This window comes from Syzygium oleosum, unplaced genomic scaffold (genome assembly GCF_021117445.2).
Source record: "Syzygium oleosum isolate NSW1041296 unplaced genomic scaffold, Sole_v2.1 Sole_v2.61, whole genome shotgun sequence".
Lineage (NCBI taxonomy): Eukaryota > Viridiplantae > Streptophyta > Magnoliopsida > Myrtales > Myrtaceae > Syzygium > Syzygium oleosum.
The window spans coordinates 899,366-919,690 of NW_026607545.1; the positions used below are offsets into that span (position 1 = coordinate 899,366).

General features: G+C 41.8%; 1 protein-coding gene across 1 annotated transcript; it reads right to left on the reverse strand.

Annotated features, from left to right (window-relative positions):
* Positions 1-10,147: 10,147 nt before the first annotated feature.
* On the reverse strand, positions 10,148-11,684 carry LOC130137125 (probable membrane-associated kinase regulator 1). The gene has a single exon (XM_056307880.1). The coding sequence runs from the start codon at positions 11,317-11,319 to the stop codon at positions 10,216-10,218; it is 1,104 nt and encodes a 367-aa protein (XP_056163855.1). The 5' UTR covers positions 11,320-11,684; the 3' UTR covers positions 10,148-10,215.
* Between the last annotated feature and the right edge of the window lie 8,641 nt (positions 11,685-20,325).

Below are 20,325 nucleotides of genomic sequence, written 5' to 3' on the forward strand. Positions count from 1 at the left end.
TACAATCAAGTCCTAAAACTTTCAAAAAGTGTAATCAAGTCCTAAATTTTATCATGAAGGTGCAATCAAATCCTAAAACTTTCAAAAAGTGTAACTAATAGAAGGACTTGATTGAACTAATTTGACAAGTTTTAGGACTTGTTTGCACTTTCGTGATAAGTTTTAGGACTTGTTTGCACTTTTTGAAAGTTTTAGAACTCAATTGCACTTTCCTAACAAGTTTTAAGACTTAATTGCACATTATGAAAGTTTTAGGACTCAATTTCATTTTCGTGACAAGTTTTAGGACTTTGAATGCACTTATCCCTATATTTTTTGTAGCAAACGCTTCAAAATTGTCGAATTCTAATGCTGCGCAATGCTGCTTCCTAGAAGAGTCCGTAAGCTACTGCGGTTTTGGTAGTGCTGTAACTCGAAGGTACTTCACATATACCTCATAAAAACGGCAGCACTCCTTTTCATAGTTAAAACTGCTGCAAAGAAGCCGTACCAAACGATACCTAATTAGAATTTGAAGAGCTCGACAAATGTCGAGTCAAATCGTTATAATACTTGATTCGGCTCTATTCTAGTATTTTGAAGGACCAAATCTGAAAGATTAGGTATTTAATGCATGTACTCGTTACATCCGAACTATAAAATCAGGTACGATTCATTGAATTTAAGAGTCTGCATGGATTGGCCGCCAATGCATCAGTTGCACGATTACTTGATTAGAATAGTTGTTCCAAAAATTGGTCAATCATGGCTTGAACTTGGTCTACCATGACCAGAGTAGAAACATGACTTAAAGTTTGGATGCTGGTCTCAAGGTTCTATTACAATCGATTGAGGACCGACGGTTTTAAAAAAGCCCCAATCAAGTCTCAAGTTCACCATTAGCGGAATTCAATTTAGGGGTCGGAAATCCAGCAGGGCTCCCATGTTGAATTTTTAATTCATTTGCCAAGTGCGGTTTCCGACACTCGAATCCCACTGACAATGTGTCCGAGACTTGATGCGACAAATTTAAAACTTGAGTCCTTGATTGACCAAAATAAAACCTTAATTCCTCCAATGACCAACGGCCAAAACCTAAGTCTTATTCCGCACTCCTTCCGCAATGACATCAATGCAGCATCGCTAAATACTTCTAACCGCGATTTCACGGTACTTGTCCTCATCAATTTGGAGCGAAAAGCATGAATCATGTGATGTAGATGGATTCATTTCATCCAGCAATTAAATGTTCAGGGACAAGGATGCAAAATTGCAACTTACCTTATCAAACCCTCGTGAACTCTTTCTCCTTTTCCTTTACCACTTGTGAGTGGAAGCCTAACACGTTAAAGGCAGCATTAGTGAAGGGAAGCAGCTGGAAAGGTGGGTGACCAACCGAACAAGTGTTCAAGTTTCAAGACAGCAGCTGCATGGAAAAATCACTTGGACACGTGGTGCAGAAACCCGTATAGGACCAACGGGTCGGTTCGGGATCTCAGAGTGAACGCCCCTGACAAATGCGGATTCATTCAGTGTCAAAGTCCACAAAAGCGACATCGAACTTCCAACCAAGTTCGTTCCCCCTATCCTAATATTGAGGTGAATTCGGGGCGGTCCACCTTAATGGGCCGATCCAGCCCGGTCCTGGGCCCGAATCGACTCCAAATTGTAAAGCCCGGCGGATCAATTGGGCCGGAATCCCTACTTGGGCTTGATCTTCACCAGAGCACTCCCCATCAACCAGATTAAGAGAAGATCATGTTTGTTTCAGGATTAACCATGGTTTGCATTTAACAGTAATTGAGGTGAATTCCGGGCAGTCCACCTTAATGGGCTGATCTGGACAGGGCCTGGGCCAGAATCGACTCCGAAACGTAAAGCCCAGTGCATCAATTGGGCCGGAATCCCTACTTGGGCTTGATCTTCGCCGGAGCACTCCCCATCAATCAGATTAATAGAAGATCGTGTTTGTTTCAGGGTTAAACCATACTTTGCATTTAACAGTTTCGAAAGTAACCTTTAATGTGGATTGTGTACTTAGATTGTCTCAACGCCCCTTGAGGGTAAACCCTTTGTTAGCATCTATAACTTTGTGCTTTGTGCTGATTATTGTATTAGAGTACGCAAAGACTGGTATAGGCATAGTCGTATGCCAAGGTTGCATGTAATTATTGTACTGTCATGTCATTTCGTCATTGGGTTTGCTACCTCATGTTATGTATGACTATTGACATGTCATTTCGCCATCGTGTTTTGAATATGATTTGTCGTATCATATTGTATGTGATTGTTGCCATGTCGTATCATATTGCATGTGATTTAGCTATTACATTGGTTGCTTTAGGTTTTGTAATAGCTATTGCTTTCTTGGTTTGACATCATAATAGCAAAAGAATATAGACAAGCAAATTCCTTTTTTCTCCAATATTAATTATTTCATAATTATGTCACTCACCAGATTATGAATAATCTACAGTTATATACATAGCATAGAAGATATTTGATTATTGTGTTATGCCTACTGTTATAAATTATGAAATTTTCTACAGTAATACATAAGATTCAACTACATAAGTGGGGATCATACCTATTGTATAATTACCATTAATTTAAGAAGCGGACAACTTGTACCTCAATAAAAAGACACAATGAAACTTTACCATTCCTCAAGCTATGTCGTAGGACATTCTATATTCTCTCTATATATACATATACATATATGAGAAAAGTACCGCAATTTTAATTTATCAATCTTCGTTATTGAATGAGAAACAAGGGTTAAAAGGAACGACCAATGTAGCAACCCCTTTGGGCAACACAGTACATTCATTATAAAACGTTAATTGAGTCATAATTATTCAATCCACCCGTAAGTATAAGAATCTGTCATTACAGTACCAACGAAGTGCTAAAGGTCTAGAAATCTATCATCGGCACAAAAATCATGGACTATTGCAGTTAGCAGGTGTAAACATGTGATCTTGTCCTTACCCAAAAAAAAACATGTGATCTTGTAGATTACTGATTAGTCTCGCACCACTAATCTGCCACCACATGTTGTATTTTAATTTTCTAATGATAACTATATCGTCTGTAAGTTTTTTACTATGCTTCTTAGATTATTTTACTAATAGTTATCATTAGTAATAATAACATATTCTAGATCACTCATGTAAGTAGCCTTCATCTATAATCCATATTAGAGAGAAAAAAGAAAGAGAGGAACACCATGGAAGAACAATGGTTATTGCAATATAAAGCTTGTAATGGTTATTGCAATCTTGTCCATTGCAAGCGCCCCGCCGCACCTCTCTTTCAACCACCACCGGCACCGTCTCCTCCCATCACCCATCGCGCCAGTATTGCCGCCTCCCCAATCTCTCTCTCTCGCAACGCGCTAGTTGGCGGCTCAATCGAACCCCACAAGGGTCAAAGGCCTCCGATTTGATGGTGGTTGTGTGACACAAAAGACTGATGTGATGGTGGTTTGGGCAGCGGGTGGTGTCTTCGATGGATGGAGACAAGCCGCTTACGACGGATGTGTATGGAGAGAGAGAGAGAATGAATGAATGGGTTAGGGTTTTGTTAGGTGCTGTGATGATTTCTCATAAGACGTGAGGATACCTTTGATTTCTCTCTACGTCTCCATCCTCACTATCGTGCCTTCGACAACTACTGTACTCTTTACGTTGTTGCCACAGGTGAAAGTATCATCCTCTGTCTCTATACCGCGCAACGGCCTCCCAATAGTGTCGCCTCCACATTTCTCTCTCTGCTTTGAGAACGGAACTCCACCACACACTACACAGTACACAAAGAGAGAAAGCATGGCCAAAAGGTGCAACGGAACTCCCAACAGTGTCGCCTCAACGTCAAGAAGGCGACAAAGATATATGGCTCGCTAAAGTCTCCATTGGTGGTGGTGGCAGCTGAAAACGCGACGGTACCGGGGCAGCTCCCTTCCGACTATAATGCGTTCTCTACCTCAATGGACTGAGAAAGCATGGCCAAAAGGTGCTTTCATGTAAGAGCACGCTAGGTGGTGATCTAAGACGTGAATTTCTATCAACTAGCCTGAGATGAAAGTCAGTTAGGCCCCTTGCCCTGGTATGGTGTGACTCATTCCCCTAGTGCCCCCTTTTATGTAATGTCAGGTCCAGTCCCCTTGGAAAAACTCTTCAATTGAAGCACAGATTTTCAATTTCTTTCTCTTTATGAGCGATAACCGTTCGTGGCCTTTGCTTGTGAACTTCGACAGTCTATCTTCTTCTTTCATGAGTTCTCCCCTTCGCGGTTTTTCTACCATTCAGTCTTGTAGTAGTCTTTACTTTGATGTGTAAATAACCTAGCTTAGGGCAAAATTCCTTCTTTCAAGACTCAGTTTAAACCCATCCTGAAGTCGTGTTCATTTTTCATTTCTTATCTATCTCGAGTGTTGGAAGTGATGTGGTGGAGCAAGGTCTTTCTTTTCGTTGTTGACAAATTGACTTGACTTTGCAAAAGAGGCCTCATCTCTAGGGGCCCGTTTGGTAACGTGCCAAACACTGAAAATTTCTATTCTTTTGTTCCCATAAATAGTTTGAGAACAAAAATGCGTTTGGTAAACTTTTTGTTCCCGGGCACATTTTTGCAAAAATTTGTGCCCAGAAACAGTTTTGGAAGAGAAACAAGAAGTAAAAAAAAGTTGCTTCTTGTTTCTCGATACAATTTCGAGAATGAGTTCTTTTTCTTCTTTTTCTTTTTTTTCTTTTCTTCTTTGTGTTGTTCTTCCACGGGTGTGGTCGGTCGCCGTGGCGGCCAACCTGCACCCGACCGCCATAGCCCGGGGCCGACGAGGGCGTCCACGGCCCTCGCCAGGCGAGGAGTGAGGCCTGGACCCTCGGCCCTGGGCGAGACTGGCGGCTCGCCGTCTTGAGCCCGACGGCGAGGTCGGCTTCTGCGCCAGTGGGTCGCGACGGCGAGGCTCGGCCTCACCCGATCTCGGGTGAGGCCGAGCCTCGCCGTCGCGACCCACGGCGAAGCCGACCTCGCTGTCGCGACCGACGGCGAGGCTCGGCCTTGCCTGATCTAGGCGAGGCCGGCGGTGAGGCAGGCAGCGAGGGCCGCGACGCTCTGGCCATGGTCAAAGAAGGGAAGGGTAGAAACAAAAAAAAAAAAAGAAAAAAAATTAAACAATTTAAAATATTATTAATAAAAAGAAATTTTGTGTAGTTACCAAACGTATTTCTGTTCTTTTCTATCCCAGGAATAGAAATTTTGGACAGTTACCAAATGCCTTCAAATGCTCAGAAATTGTTTCCGGGCACAGAATAAAAAAGAATCATTTCTGAGTAGAAATAGTTCCCGGGCACAGAATGATTGTCATGCGCACCCTAGAAGTCCGGCTCGAGAGGCATCCCTCTCGCATTGGAGTTCAAACGGAAAATTACCAAAAAAGTCTTAAACCTATTGTAATTGTGCCAATTCAGTGCTAAACTTTTTTTTTTGCCAATTCAGTCCTAAATCTTTTGCAATTGTGCCAATTTAATTCATCCTGCCACTTTTGGCCGGCTGGCACTGACGTGGACGCCGACCGGCTGACGTGGCATTATTTTAATATATTTTATTTTCGAATTTCTTTTCCTTTCTCTTTTTTTTTCTTTCCGGCTAGGGGGAGGCTTGCCCTCGTCGGCCACTGGGGAGGCTCGCCCTCGCCGGCACTGGCGAGGGCGAGCCTTGCCTAGCTCCGGCGAGGGCGGAGTTCGCCATGGCTAGGCGAGCTCGACCTCGCCAGATCTGGGCGAGGTCGAGCTCGCCCAGCCATGGCGAGCTGCCCTCACCGCCACTGGGCGAAGTCGAGCCTCGCCATGGCTGTGCGACGGCGAGGGCGGAGCTCGCCATGGCTGGGCGAGCTCGACCTCGCCCAGATTTGGCGAGGTCGAGCCTCGTCATGGCTGTGTGACGGCGAGGCCGGCGATGGAGGAGCTCGAAATTTATTTTTTTTTCCTTTCTCTGTATTTTTTTTTTGCCTTTCCTTCTTTTCCGGTGGCCGAACCAGCCAGGGGCTAGGGCCGGCTCTGCAAGAAGCGGGGAGGCTCGCCCGCCAAGACCTTTGGGCGAGGCGAGGCGGAGCTCGCCATGGCCGAGTGAGCTCGACCTCGCCCGCAGCCATGGCGAAGCTCGACCTCGCCAAATTTGGGCGAGGTCGAGCTCGCCCAGCGGCGGCGAGGGCAGAGCTCGCCCAGCCATGGCGAGTTCCGCCCTCGCCGGCCCTCGCTGGAGCTGGGTGAGGCTCGCCCTCGCTAGTGCCGACGAGGGTGTGCCGGCGAGGGCGAGCCTCCCCAGTGGCCGGCAATCCTCCCCCTGGCCGGTCCGGCTAGGGGGAAGAAGGAAAGAAAAAAAAAAGAGAAAGGTAAAAAAATCGAAAAAAAAATTATTAAAATAATGCTATGTCAGCCGCCCGGGCGCCGGCCGGCGTCCACGTCAGCACCGGCCGGCCAAAAGTGGCCGGATGGACTGAATTGGCACAATTGCAATAGGTTTAGGACTGAATTGGCCAAAAAAAATAGTTTAGGACTGAATTGACACAATTGTAATAGATTTAGGGCTTTTTAGGTAATTTTCCCGAGTTCAAACCTGCCTCGCTTGTGACATTTTATCTTTCCCCTCTGCATTGTCAAGTTAAGGGTGAGTCCCTCTAATTTCAGAGTTGGCACTAGAGAAACTGAGAAAGCATCCAAGTACTGGGGTGTGGCGAGGACCAGAGGAGGGGATGAGAGCAAGAAGAAAGAAGGTGAGTGTTCGGTAATTATAAATTTTTATGAGGTTGTTGACACCAAAAAATGATCAATTTTTTTATTATGGACAAGTGATAGACTCGGTCGACAAGAATAAAGTTTGGTCGAAACAGAACTCATTAGTTAACAAAATAATAGACAAACCACAATCTTGTCAATAATGAAAGGAAATGGACAACACGGTGTGAAAATTGTTGACAAGAGCCTTCACAAGGACTTGAGAGACGTTGAACGACAAAGTCATCAACAGTAAGCAATCCCAGAGTTTGGTTAAGTATTAAAACAACGTTATTAATGAATAGAGCAAAGGTCTACCTATACGTCAATCGAAGACAATGATGATGGATAGACCAGAGCACATTACTGATCATTACTAGATAATAGGACATCGTGTATAGAGGTTGTAACTCCTTATCAGTAACCTCACATAGGTTACGAAGTAATTTGTAAATTCAAACACCTTGAATGGTGGTTTATATATACCTAAGTTGTACTCTTTGTAAAGGTTTGTCCAGTCAATCACAATATACTAGTTCTTGCAAATGTATGTTTATCTTTACTTTTTTTATAAATCTATCTTTCAACATGTTGAATTTCAAGTACTGGCAATTAAATTCCTTTAGTGTCCCGCCATTTACTTTCCCATCCAAAATCGGTAAAAGTTTATTTCACAACTTTTATCTATTCAATTTGATCCATTATATTTAAAAGATCTTTGTTTGTTTTTTTTTTCAACGAGACAGAGGCACATCTGAGCGCATAATAAAACATCTAGATGCCATCATCTCGTTTATCAGCAGATGGATACTGCTAGCCTAAAGACATCACGACTCAATGTGTAGCGGTTGATGATATGTAAACTACTTAATCGAAGCACATATAACACTGTGCATTCATCTTGCTAAATTCAAAGGATTCCAAAGTTGTTCGAGACCATCTCTCGAGTATTAATGCGTGTCCCTGAATAACTATATCAAGATCGGTCGGGTTTTCAGAGAGACTAACATTTACGTCGGTAACCTTTCTCACGTTTCGTTTTCTTTCTTTCTTTCCCCGAGTAAATATGCTTTTTCTATTGGCCTGGAAAACCTTTCAATGATTTTGCTCCTTCTTTTTTTTACCTTTGACGGCCGCAAGGGATTCGTGTTCCCCCAACTTCTCGTCCCATGCTTCCCGAGTTCTCATCATCTTTCTCTCTGTATTTGCCGTGCAAGGCGTGAGCCTTTTGCTTTGACACAGTCAAGAATAGGTAAAAAAGTTGGGACACATTCATGTAGTGCTAGTCATTTTCAAAACACGATCCACCACCGCGCCCCCCCACCACCGCAGAGACATCACACTCTGCGCCGGATACTCGTGAGCCCATCCAATCCCAGCCGCTTGATCGTGTGGGGAGCTCACGTGGGCTCCGCGGGTTTTAGACGGTTGAGATCTGGCGAGCTCACGGGTACAAAGATAGGGGCCCTTTTCCCACGATCGCATGGAAAAAGGGGGAAAACATAGAAAATGCGCATATTCACGCTTTAATCATGACATGCACCGCCACTAACACCGCAAACTCTGACGTTGTATCATTTCCTCCCATCACGCTCTTACATTCTCAATCATTAGTTATCCTCCCAACCCCCACAAAAAAATATATATATAAGAAAAAAAAAGAAGGGAAAAATCTAATCTTCTCTACCACTGCTTCTTATTCCAAAAGATTAATATCACGAAAAACTTCAATTTATTATACTTGTGATAATTTTATCTTAAATTATTTTTATATCATAAAAAACTTCAAACTGGTACACATATAATAAATTTACTCTAAATTAATATTTTGATCACTAAAAATCCCAAACTAGTATATTTGTGATAAATTTACCCTCCGTTATTTTTCGTTAAATTGAATTAATATCACAAAAAATCACAAACCGGTATATCTGTGATAAATTAAGGGTAAAATAAAAAATGGATACATCAGTTAACTGTCGAGTGTCATTTAACAAAGCAATTTGACGGTAAAATTTAAATAAAACACCCACTCATGGGTAGCTCAGTTGGTTAGGGTGTACTTGGGATTGTGTGGTTAGGCGCACTGGTCTCAGGTTCGATTCCCCAGCTGAGCACTTGTGATTTAAGTGGGGGGCCATGGCGGTGGGTTTACTGTGCTAGTCTCCTCCGAGGAATAGTCGAGGTGCGCGCAAGCTGGCCCGAACACCTCGGTTACCAAAAAAAAAATTAAATAAAACGAACTAAGGGTAAATTTATCACAAGTGTGCCAGTTTGGAGTTTTTGGTGGTCAAAAAATTAGTTTAGGATAAAATTGTCACAGGTGTACCAGTTTTGGGTTTTTCGTGATATTAACCATATTCCAAAAGAACCCAAAAAAAGAAAAAGAGAAAAAAAAAGAGAGGAAATCACTGCTGGAGGCTCTCCTGATAATCATTAGTGCCTGTTAATCATGTGAATAAATGTGAAAGGACAAATTCATCATACAAATAATGCTCCTTAAGATTTTGATTAGCTTGGTTTAATATCATTTCGAAGATGCTTCTTCTACACGATATGCAATAAAAGTGTAATGCTAGCTAGGTATACTAAAGTTGGTCGGCAAAATTGACACGCTATAATATGTAACAGACTGTAAGTAGGCATATGAGTAAGTCGGTCATCTTACCTAGCAGCAATTTAGCGCATCACTTAATATATCAATTTTGTAAACCAAGCTTAAATAAAGGTAGCGTTTCTTACAACAAAAAGCTCGATGGGTGAGGATCTCATAATGGTTATCTCGAGCATAAAATGTCTAAGGATATCTGATTTTGCCTCTTCGCTGCGTGTGATATCTCCATTTAATTGCATATATGTCTTGTAATATAAATCCCACCCTTTGACAAGCATTACATTAGAAGAAGTAATGCTACAAATACTAAAAGCAATTTCTCAAGTAATATAACAATAGGACTAATTCCCCCAAAAAGCACTAACTTTATCTTGAGTGAAAATTTGGGCCGAACTTTTTTTGGTCTCAATAAAAATTGCCAACTTTTACTCGAATCACAAATCTGGCCTCCCGTGATGTGGAATTTTTAATTGTTCGGGCTAGATTTGGGACTCGAGTAAAAGTTGGTGATTTTTTATAAAACAAAAAAAAAAGTTTGGGCAAAAATTATCACTCAAGGTAAAGTTGAATATTTTTTTTTTTGGAATTAGGCCTAATTGTAATTGGTGTTGCAATAAATAAATCAATCATTCATTTGCAATTTAGAGAGAGAGAGAGAGAGAGAGAGAGAGAGAGAGAGAGAGAGAGAGAGAGAGAGAGAGAGAAGTATAGGGGGGTTTAAGCATCTTAAAATTGTTATTGGAATTAGACTAAAAGATACATAACGACAAAAAAAAGGGGAAAGGAAAAGTAGTGAAATCGATTAAAGCAAGAAGGAGATGCATGCGGGAGCGACCGCTTTCGTCCCGATCACGAGTCGACAGGATAGGTAGCATGCGAAAGCTCCTTTATCCACTCGAACGTTCGATGACGCGACGCCTTCCTCTTCGCCTCCGCCGCCGCCGCCGCCGCCGCCGTCGTCATCAGCCTGATCTTCCCGACCACCTCGTCGTCGTCCCCCGCATTGCTCGCCCTCCTCGCCTGACCGCCGCCGCCCATCACGGCGAAGACGCTGGACGAGACCGCGTCCCCCGAGCACCTGCACCCGCCGAGAAACGACCCGTTCAACAAGAACCTCTCCCTGTTCTTGCTCTTGCTCATGCTGTCGTTCGTCTTCTGCTCGACGTTCTTGTTGTTGCCGCTCGCGAGACCTCCGTTGTTGACGCTGCCGTTGCTGCTGCTGCTGCTGCTGTTGCGGCTTATCAAGCATTGGATGTCGGCAGCGCCGTTGACCGTGCTCTTGCGGGGCTTCAGCTCGGCGAGTCCAATGCCCGGCGTGCGGATCAAGCCCAGCCGAAAGAACTCCCACATCGACGACGGCGGCGACTTTAGGCTGCGGGTCCTGAATTTCCCGGGGGAAGGCCCGATTTGGGGCTTCGGGCTCGGATGGGCGTGAAACGGGTTGACCCGGTGGAAGCTGGCTCTCGACGAGGAGGAGTTGGTCATCGACGACGACCGCGACGTCGACGAGGAGGACGAGTAGCGACTGCTCCCGTGGCTGTTGCTCCTGCTGCTGCCCATGCTCGAGGCCCGGGTGCTGATCGACCCGATCTCCACGAAATCCGATCTCGACACGGACCTCCTCCCCTCGTCCCGCAAGGAGTCGGAGCTCACGGAGAGGCGGAGAGGGAGGATCTGGCCTTGGAAGAACAGCTCGTCGGTCGCGCACATCCGCCACCCGGAGGAGCAAGGCCCGCCGACCCGCGACCCGAAATCGAACTCCTGGTCCTCCGTCCCGCACGACCCGGCTCGATCCTGATCCTCCCGGCGACCCTCCTCCGTCCTCGATTCTTCGCCGTCGTCGGCTGCGGCACGGGAGTCTCCGCCGGCCAGATGGAGCGGGAGGTCGGAGAGCGACAGCGCTTCGTCCTCGTCCTCATCCGCATTGTTGCCGTAACGGAGCCTTTCCTCCATCTCCAGAGTCCCAAGACAGAGAGAGAGAGAGAGAGACAGAGTTTGTGCTGTGTGGGGGGGGGGGGGGCTAAAGGGGTGTTGAGATACCGAGAGAGAATGTCTGTTGGGAGGGGAAAAGAATGAATGGAGCGAGGGACAGATTTATAGGTGAGAGAGAGAGAGAGAGAGAGAGGAAGAAGCATTTTTTGAATGGGGCCGAGGCTTAGAGAGAGAGAGACATGTGGAAGATGTAAGAGAAGTATTAAAGTGAACTGCAACAGGGGAGGGCAGAGCAGAGAGAGAGAGAGAGAGAGAGAGAGATGGGGAAGAGAGAGAGTTTTCTTTTTCTAAACTTTTTTGCAGGCGGTCCAAAGATGAGTGCTGTTGGTGTTAGCGGAAGAGCCGGCCATATCTGTGAAGGAAGAAACGAGAGAATAAAACAGGTGAAAAGAGAAGGGGGAAGGAAGTCTCGCTTTCGCTACCAAGGGGAGTGGATTCTGGCATGCACACAGGTGGGGTCAAGAAGGAGAAGAACATGGAGAGCCGATATTTTTTATATATATATATAACTTTTTGAATGAATAAAAAGAATGTGCCTTTTTTATATACATGGGGTTTCTTTCTTTTTTGGGGGCAAAGATTATGCCTATCTTGTGTGTTTATTGAATTCCATAGGCCGCTAAAGTACGTTTCTCCCGTTAAAAGAAAGATGGATAAGTACACCGGAAGTCTTAAAATTTGCTACGGATTAAAATAGTGCAATCAAATCCTTAAACTTGTCACAAAAGTGCGGCCGAGTCCTAAAATTTTCGCAAAAGTTTAACCAACAGAAGGACTTGATTGAACCAATTTGACAAGTTTCAGGAGTTGATTGCACTTTCGCAACAAGTTTCCGGTCTTAATTGCATTTTTTGAAAGTTTTAGTACTTCATTGCACTTTCGTAATAAATTTTAGCAGTTCTAATGCACGTATTTCAAAAGAAAAAAATAGACTCATTCTACAAATGATATGATAAAGTAAATTGCGATATCTAAAGACTCATGATCCGACGAGATTTGAAGCGAGTGATGTCGGTGTTCATAAAACTCTAACCTGACGAATTACAGCATGGGCAATTTTGATAATTTTATCTTATTTTTAATGATTGAAAACAATAAGAGAGAACCCTGAAATGCCATAGGTAAAAAAGAAATATGTTATATTGATAATTTTAGCTTAATGTCTTGAATTATCCCATAGGGTGCCACTTTCCTTGTATTCAGCCGTGCTCGACATTGAATCTATAATTTTTTCAATCAAATCGAAGCGAAACGATGGGAAATTTTTACTTTCCTTCCTATATTTTCGCTACTTTTCTAATCAAGTTTCTGTGTTTTTAATTTTCCTAATCAAGTTCTTTTATTTGAAAAGAAATGTCTAATCAAATCATTTTGTTTCAAAATTCGGCCAAATTCAATTTCGCAGATAACATAGGATAAACATTACCGATGTGAACTTGGATAGAGATTTGGTAGGAGATAAAAAAATCTAAAACTAATTTATTAGTTCGTCGTCGACCTCCCGGGAAGGGTGTCCACATATGCAATATGAAGTCCATGTCATACTCCGTCAATCTCCGACGACTACGTCAACTAAATTTGGCCGAATTTTATACGGGAGGGACTTGATTAGACTTTTTTTTTATGACCCGGACTCCCACACCGACTGCACTATAAGAGTCCGACCAGCTAGGCACTAACCGGGGAAGAACTAGCCAAATCCACATACTAGTCTTTATGTCAATCAAGAGTGTAATAAGGTGAAGGGCAGAGAGACTTGAACTTGATATCAGTCACCCTCAAGACCAAAATCCTTACCACTCCACCAACCCCTTTGACGGTGATTACACATTTGTTTACAAGTAGAAGAACTTTATAATAATAAAAAATTGAAAGTACACGAGTTTGATTAGAAAAATAATGAAAATACATAAACGAAAAGTTGAATTTTCAAAAAGAAAAAACAGGAGGATAATTTTTTGTTTTAGATTAGAAATTCTTCCTTCAGCACAACAACCAAGGAAAATCATTTTTTTTTCCTCCATCTTCTTTCTTTCCTCCTCAAGTCACCTTCATCTTATTTCCACCGTTTTTGCTCCCTGAACTTCCTTTCCTTATTTTTTCCCTATGAATTATCACATCATATGAATTTCTCGCCTTGTCAAAATTTGATTTTTGCTTTTTACTATGAATTACTAGAAGTATTGTACTCGCATAATAGCATGTGAATATATCTTTATTTACTAAATAAATTTATCTTCACGTGAACTTACAGAATTTGTTAAAAATACTTGAACTTTTGTCATGACCTTTTATTTATCTTCATCCTATATAGTTTGAGGAACTCTCATGAAACCATTTAATATAATCCTTTTTGAAAAGGCTTTTCCCTATCCTTTTCGAGGAAAACAAAGCTACATTGAATGAAGCATGTGATGAGGATAAGTTCGATAATCTGTTGCACGAAAGTTTTCAATGTCCTTTTTCCACAAAGAAAAAAAAATGTCTGGCTCCAAATTGGGCAAGAGCTATGTTATTATGTACAAAATGCAAATGTGAAAGTCACAAGTACTAACCTCCAAGGTTGGCACTTGGCATCGTTAGTTGGGATGTCGAGAAATTTTTAGTTCAAAAACTGAAAGTTGCCCATTCAAATCTTACCAACTCTGTAGAATCTGCTATAGGCAAGATACCCACACAAACCAAAGGTTTGAACTGAACCGATTATGGGGCTTGCAGGATACTATGTTGAACGGACCTTTAGGGGGAAAATTACCAAAAAAGTCCTAAAACTTTTGCAGTTGTGCAAATTCAGTCCTAAACCTTTTTTTTTTGCCAATTCAGTCTTAAACCTTTTGCAAATCGGCCAATTCAGTTCTTTTGGCATTTGCATGTGCCAGCGTGGCAGCCGTGGCCCATGAATACACGCGGTGACGAATAGCCGCCGGCATCGACGTGGCAATATTTTAATATTTTTTTTTATTATTTTCGAATTTTTTTTCTTTTTCTTTTTTTTTTCTTTTCCTTCTCCCCCCTGGCCAGGGGGGAGGCTCGCCGGCGAGGGCCCAGTTCCAGTGAGGCGAGCGGGGCCCTCGCCGCCGCTGGGCAAGCTCGCCCAGCTTCGGCGAGGCGGAGCTCGCCATGGCGGGCGAGCTCCACCTCGCCGGATGCGGGCGAGGGCGGAGCTCGCCCGACCAAGGCGAGCTCGCCTCGCCTAGCGGCGGCGAGGGCCCAACTCGCCTCGTCGGAGCTAGGCCCTCGCCGGCGAGCCTCCCCCCTGGCTAGACAGGCTAGGGGGGAGAAGGAAAAGAAAAAAAAGAAAAAAGGAAAAAAAATTTGAAAATAATAAAATATTGCCACGTCGATGCCGGCCGGCGGCCACGTCAGCGCCGGCCGGCCAAAAGGATTGAATTGGCTGATTTGCAAAAGGTTTAGGACTGAATTGGCAAAAACAAAAAGGTTTATGACTGAATTGGCACAACTGCAAAAGGTTTAGGACTTTTTTGGTAATTTTCCCGACCTTTAGGTAACCAAGTATTTGCATTTGTGTCCTTAGATTATCATAAGGAAAAAGAAAATAAAGTTATAAGTACATGCAAGTGAGTGAATAGACCCATAGAAAATCCTTGAGTAGGAGGTATAAGCAAGATACCCCCAACTTAATGGGAGAAAAAAAATACAAACCTTGCTATAAATAACATCTTGAAAATTTCTTAAATTAGACAAATAGGTTTAGAAATGTGATTAGATCTTTTAAATGAAATCAAGCATAAACTAATCTTACTGCTGTATTCCTCCATTAATCCATTTGGTATCTCTGTTTTTTTTTAGGGATATGTTCACTGGAAGTCCTAAAAATTTTCATGAAAGTACATTTGGGTCCTAAAATTTGCAAAAAGTGCAATAAAGTCCTAAAACTTGTCAAGTTTGTTCAATCGAATCATAAAGTTAACTCCGTTCAATTTGGCTAACGAAAAATGCTAACATGACTTTTTTATTTATTTATTTTTTCTATCCTACATGGTGATGACATGGATTATTATTATTATTATTATTATTATTTCAATACAAATTTTAAAAATAAGCTATATATATATTTTTAAAAGGAGGAGGAGGAGGAGGAGAAGTCAAGTAGGGAGGGCTGCAAGCCCTTGCTGCCGTCGCCATACCATCGCTGGGAGGGGCCAATTTGACAAATTTTAGGATTTTATTACACTTTTTGCAAGTTTTATGACTTAATTGCACTTTCGTGATAAATTTTAGGACTTTCGGTAAACAAATCCATTTTTTTTAATATACGTCCTTCCTTTTCTCATATAAGTGGGAAGAAGAACTCTTTAGTTTTGCGAAAAGTTTATTTCCAAAATAAATCTATTGGTATGGAATCATCAATTAGTAGATATGCCCTCGTTTTTGGTATCGAATTGAGCAAATAAAGTGGCAAACATAGTAACACGCAATGTCTTTATTTTCCTAGGTTTGAAAAGTCGAACAATTCCACGAATAAATGAGAAGGCGTCCACGCATGCTTGATTCCTAAAAAGTGGAGGAATTCAAATTTAGAAGGTTTCACTTTCACATAATCGAATACAGCTCAGTTCGGCGTGCACTATAATTGAAAGTGGTCGATTTTCGTGAATAAAATAAAAAATAGTGGGTATATTCCCACTTGCAATATTTTAAAGATAAATGGCTAATTCATACTATTATGTAATATAAAGAGGACCTTCTAATTTTAGGGGATTTCAATCGATTCTTTTCTTCCAAAATGTCCGTAATTACTTATTTTACAAATATCGAACCCCCCTTTAATAAAAGTTCAAGTTAATAATTCTACGTAATCTCTCACGCATTTTAATATCGAAATTTAATTTCTTTTTCTATCCGACGATAATCTTCCTGAAAAGACTTCCAATCTTGAAATATTTTATACCTTTCCACGCATATTATCATATATTTCCTTCATCCCAAATGTTTATTAATAAAATATCTTTACTTAATCTTTCAAATATTGTTTTTTTTTGTGTGCATGTTTGCTAATTTATATTTTTAAATGAAGAGGTAGTGGTGGTGCTCGTCTATGCTTCTTTTGGGTTGGTGGGGGGGTCGAATCTACAACTGGAAAATTATAGATTTTGTGGTGTGAAATGGAAGATTTTTTTTTTGGGTCTTTGGACGGCTCACGAGTGATTGGAATGTGATTTTGAGTGGCTAAAAAGGTTTTGAACTTATTACTTTCTTCCGGAAGAGGGGCATAAAAAGGTGGGGTGGGTTCTATCCTTTACCCGTTCGGCGGGGAAGGAATTAGAGGTCCGTAGTGGCTGTTCCATGCTTGCTTCACATAGGTTGTGTAGATCTTTCCATGTCACTTTAAATTTTTGTTGGGTAGGTACCTCGCGAGGGTAGAGAAAAGAATATACCGATATTTTCGTTCGGCGAGAAAAGAAATTTACCCAAGTGCCATGTGACGAACGGATGTACCGGTATTTTCGTAAGTCGAGGAAAGAAATTTCCCCTGCCATAAAATGCCGAGAAGATTTTTCTTGTAATGTCAACATCTATATCCCCACCTCAAATATATTGGGTTCCTAGAAGGCACATTTGCCTTGATCGTCATTTTAACGACAGGCGGTATAGGTAAGGCTGAGATGAGGCTCGCCACGACAGACGGCCGGTCCGGCCATTGTTAAGAGTTGACTGAAGAACCCCAATGTACAGGAGTCTTGCACAGAAACGACATTAAGCTTTAAGAGAGAGGTTAGGGTTTTTCGAAGAGAGGCTGGCTGTGGTGATGGCGAATGGCCGACGATGGTAGTGTGGTGGTGTGATGGAGGGTCTTTTATCTCGCCTCCGTTGCCTGCATTTTTTCTCCTCTTTTTGCAAGAGTGAGTTTGGTTTTCGTTAATTGAAGTTGCCATGTCATCAACCACATCGACATAATTAAATATGCTTATGACTGAAGGACTCCATCACACAAATCTTATAAGTTCGATGACTCGGATTGAACAAACTCAAATTTCTTAAAACCGCAAGTAAAATTTCTATATATGGAGTGGACCATCCCTATAATAGAACAAAACTTGCTGGAAAATGGTCTCACTCGTTCTCTTACTGTTCGAACCGACGAACAAGTTAACTCGTCCAACTCATCATTGCAAGGAGAAGTCTTTTAATAAATTACCGATTAAATTTACTACGAGGAATGGCTCAAAGCCAAAAGAATTGTACAAATTTGCAAATGAGTACTGAAGTTTGTATCAGTGAGAAGGGCTACGAGATCTACTTCATGCCGCCATTGAAGCTCCTAATCTTTTCCCAAAAATCACCACCAAGTATACACAAGTTCCAGTAGTAGCTATGATGGAAACCCCCACATAAACGCAAATTGTTGCAGCGGCGAAGGGGTGTGCAAAAAAGCCGGAACCGCCTCGGCCGCCCAGAATTGAATCAGACCAAACCAGTCCAGAACCGGCGGTTCCCATAGAGACCGGTTCAATTTCCGGCTCTAGTAACCAGAATTGGTGAGCATCCGTCCAGTTCTAGGTGTGGAACCGCTCATCCGGACAGGATCGGTACATATATATATATATAATTTTTTTAAATTTTAGGTTTTTAGATCAAAACCTTAGTTTCCTCTATGTCTCTCTCCGTCTCTTGGCTCGCTCATCTCGCGGCCTCGCCTCCCTCTCTCACTCTTGATGGCCTTTGGCCTCGTCGATCCATCTTTTACTCTCGCTCTTGATCGCCTTTGGCCTCGTCGCTCCCTCTATCACTCTCCCTCTTGATCGCTAGAGAAAACAGGGCAGCAGCTCTGAACCGACAACCACATTGGTTAGTTTGGCAGCAAGAACGATGACACCCGGATAGTGAAGACCACCGACTTTGACCAAGAAATAGATAGCAAAGATCACGGGCAGTGAGTAGCGGTAAATAAACTTTAGGAACTGTGAAGGAAAAACCAGCAGCGAAAAATGACCAATAGGAGCGTCTAGCAGCAGGCTATAGATTCGCCGCTGAATCAGCGTTGTATGGAGGCGGTGGTGTGGGCGACAAGAGACAGCAAAGTGCATTGAAGAATTAGCAGCTTCGTCGATGGAGATCTCGGCAAAGTTTGGGATGGGGCCGCTGCTTTGTGGCTCAGCAAAGCACACGGCTGGCTTGAAGTCGTCACGGCAAAAGGATGGCGTCGTCAATGAGGCGACGGCGGGGTGGTGCTCGGCCACGTGAGGTCTCGACAAAGCTGGAGCTCGTCGAGGGCAAGTGGGCACGGCGGTGCAGGGATCGTGGAAACCACTGAATGAATTCGTTGGGGACATTTCGACCGGTGGTCTGATTCTCGGATGAATCAATGGAACCAATAGGCAGTTGCCGGTTCTCATTTTTCGGAGCCAGTCCTTAGCGGACAGTTTCGAGATGGGAATTGCCTGCCTTGGAACCGATTACCCCTAATGCAAATTGGAATGGAAATTGGAAAATATTCATTAAAATAAATTCAGAAATGCATTACTTCTTTTGGGGTTTATTTTTTCATTTAATTTTTTTTTTCAAAATAAATTCTAAAGAGATATATTCAAATTTGGTTTATGAAGAGACTATATTTCATATTGTGTAAAAAGGTCAAGTAATAAAATTAGATGCTAATTTAGATGTATTTCTTAAATATAAAATCTCACACGACTCATTAATAGAATTTAAGGTTTTCTATAGGACCTCCAGCATAAGGCCCATATGGCAAAACATTTAAGCAAAAGAACGACTTAGAAAAGAAAATTATCAAATTTTAAAGCACTTTGTATGCACAAACTCACAGATATAATGTGATCACTTATCATATGTATCATTCATTATGTTGAAAATGAAAATGATTCATGAGTATGATATATTTATGGGTGTTGACATGTAGTATGCGTTATAAGATATATAAAAGTAAAATAAGCGGCTAAAGTTGAGTCCATATGTTGTTACAATAATTACATTTCTTTCATTAGAAAGAAAAAGAGAGAGAGAACATCAACAAGAATAATTGAACTTGTATTAATCTGGTGTTTTAATCAGGTTGATTAAATATCTAAAAAGTGAAGATAAGGAGGATCTTCATACAAATTCTTAAATCCAGGTATAAGAAAGATTTGTTTCACATTCTTAACCTATTAAAATTAAAATGTTATAAGCCGTTTGATGGAATTTTCAAAATACTAAACAAAGACTTAGAGAAAGTAAAATTTATAAGTAGAAACTTCATAAATTCATGAAAAAAAAAGAAAAAAATAATAGTAGAAGTCGAGGCTTTTTCTATAATATGCTTGGCCAGCTTGAGTTTTTCTCACTTTCCTTTTTCTTTGATTTTGGATGAAACAAGTATATTTTTGTGATTCTAAATAAAATTATTTGGAGCGGAGGGAGAGAGAGGATGTTTACTTTGTGATTTTAATTAATAAAGCGATAATGACACAAATGGTTCCCGAATTTTGGCCGAATATATGGTCCCTGAACTTTTAATTTATTCAATGTGGTCATTAACTCTAGCATAATGTGTAATGTGGTCCCTGAACTTTTAATTTGTTCAATGTGATTCCTAGACTTTTGATGCACGTTCAACGTAATTCTTGAACTATATGAAAATATTCATTATTGTCCTTCATATAGTTTAGGGACTAAATTAAACATGAGCCAAAACTCCATGGATTATATCGAACAAATCGAAAGTTCATGGACCACATTGCACATTTTGCTGCAGTTCAAGGATCACATTGAACAAATTAAAAGTTCATGGATCATATTGTATAGTGAGTCAAAGTTCATGGACTATTTGTGTCATTTTCTCTAATTGTAAGCCTAGCAAAGCAACAAAAAAAAAATGATGGTAGAGTTGCAATACTCGCCTTGCGAGTTTTGCTTTCCAAGCTCTGTACGTGAAGAAAAGCCCATTCCATACGGGCCGAAACGATCCGGGCCGGACCGGAAGATCTGATTCGGGCCGGGCCAGCG

Bases quoted from the DNA above. Each gene is read 5' to 3' on its own strand.
- LOC130137125 (XM_056307880.1), bottom strand. From the start codon at position 11,319: ATGGAGGAAAGGCTCCGTTACGGCAACAATGCGGATGAGGACGAGGAC.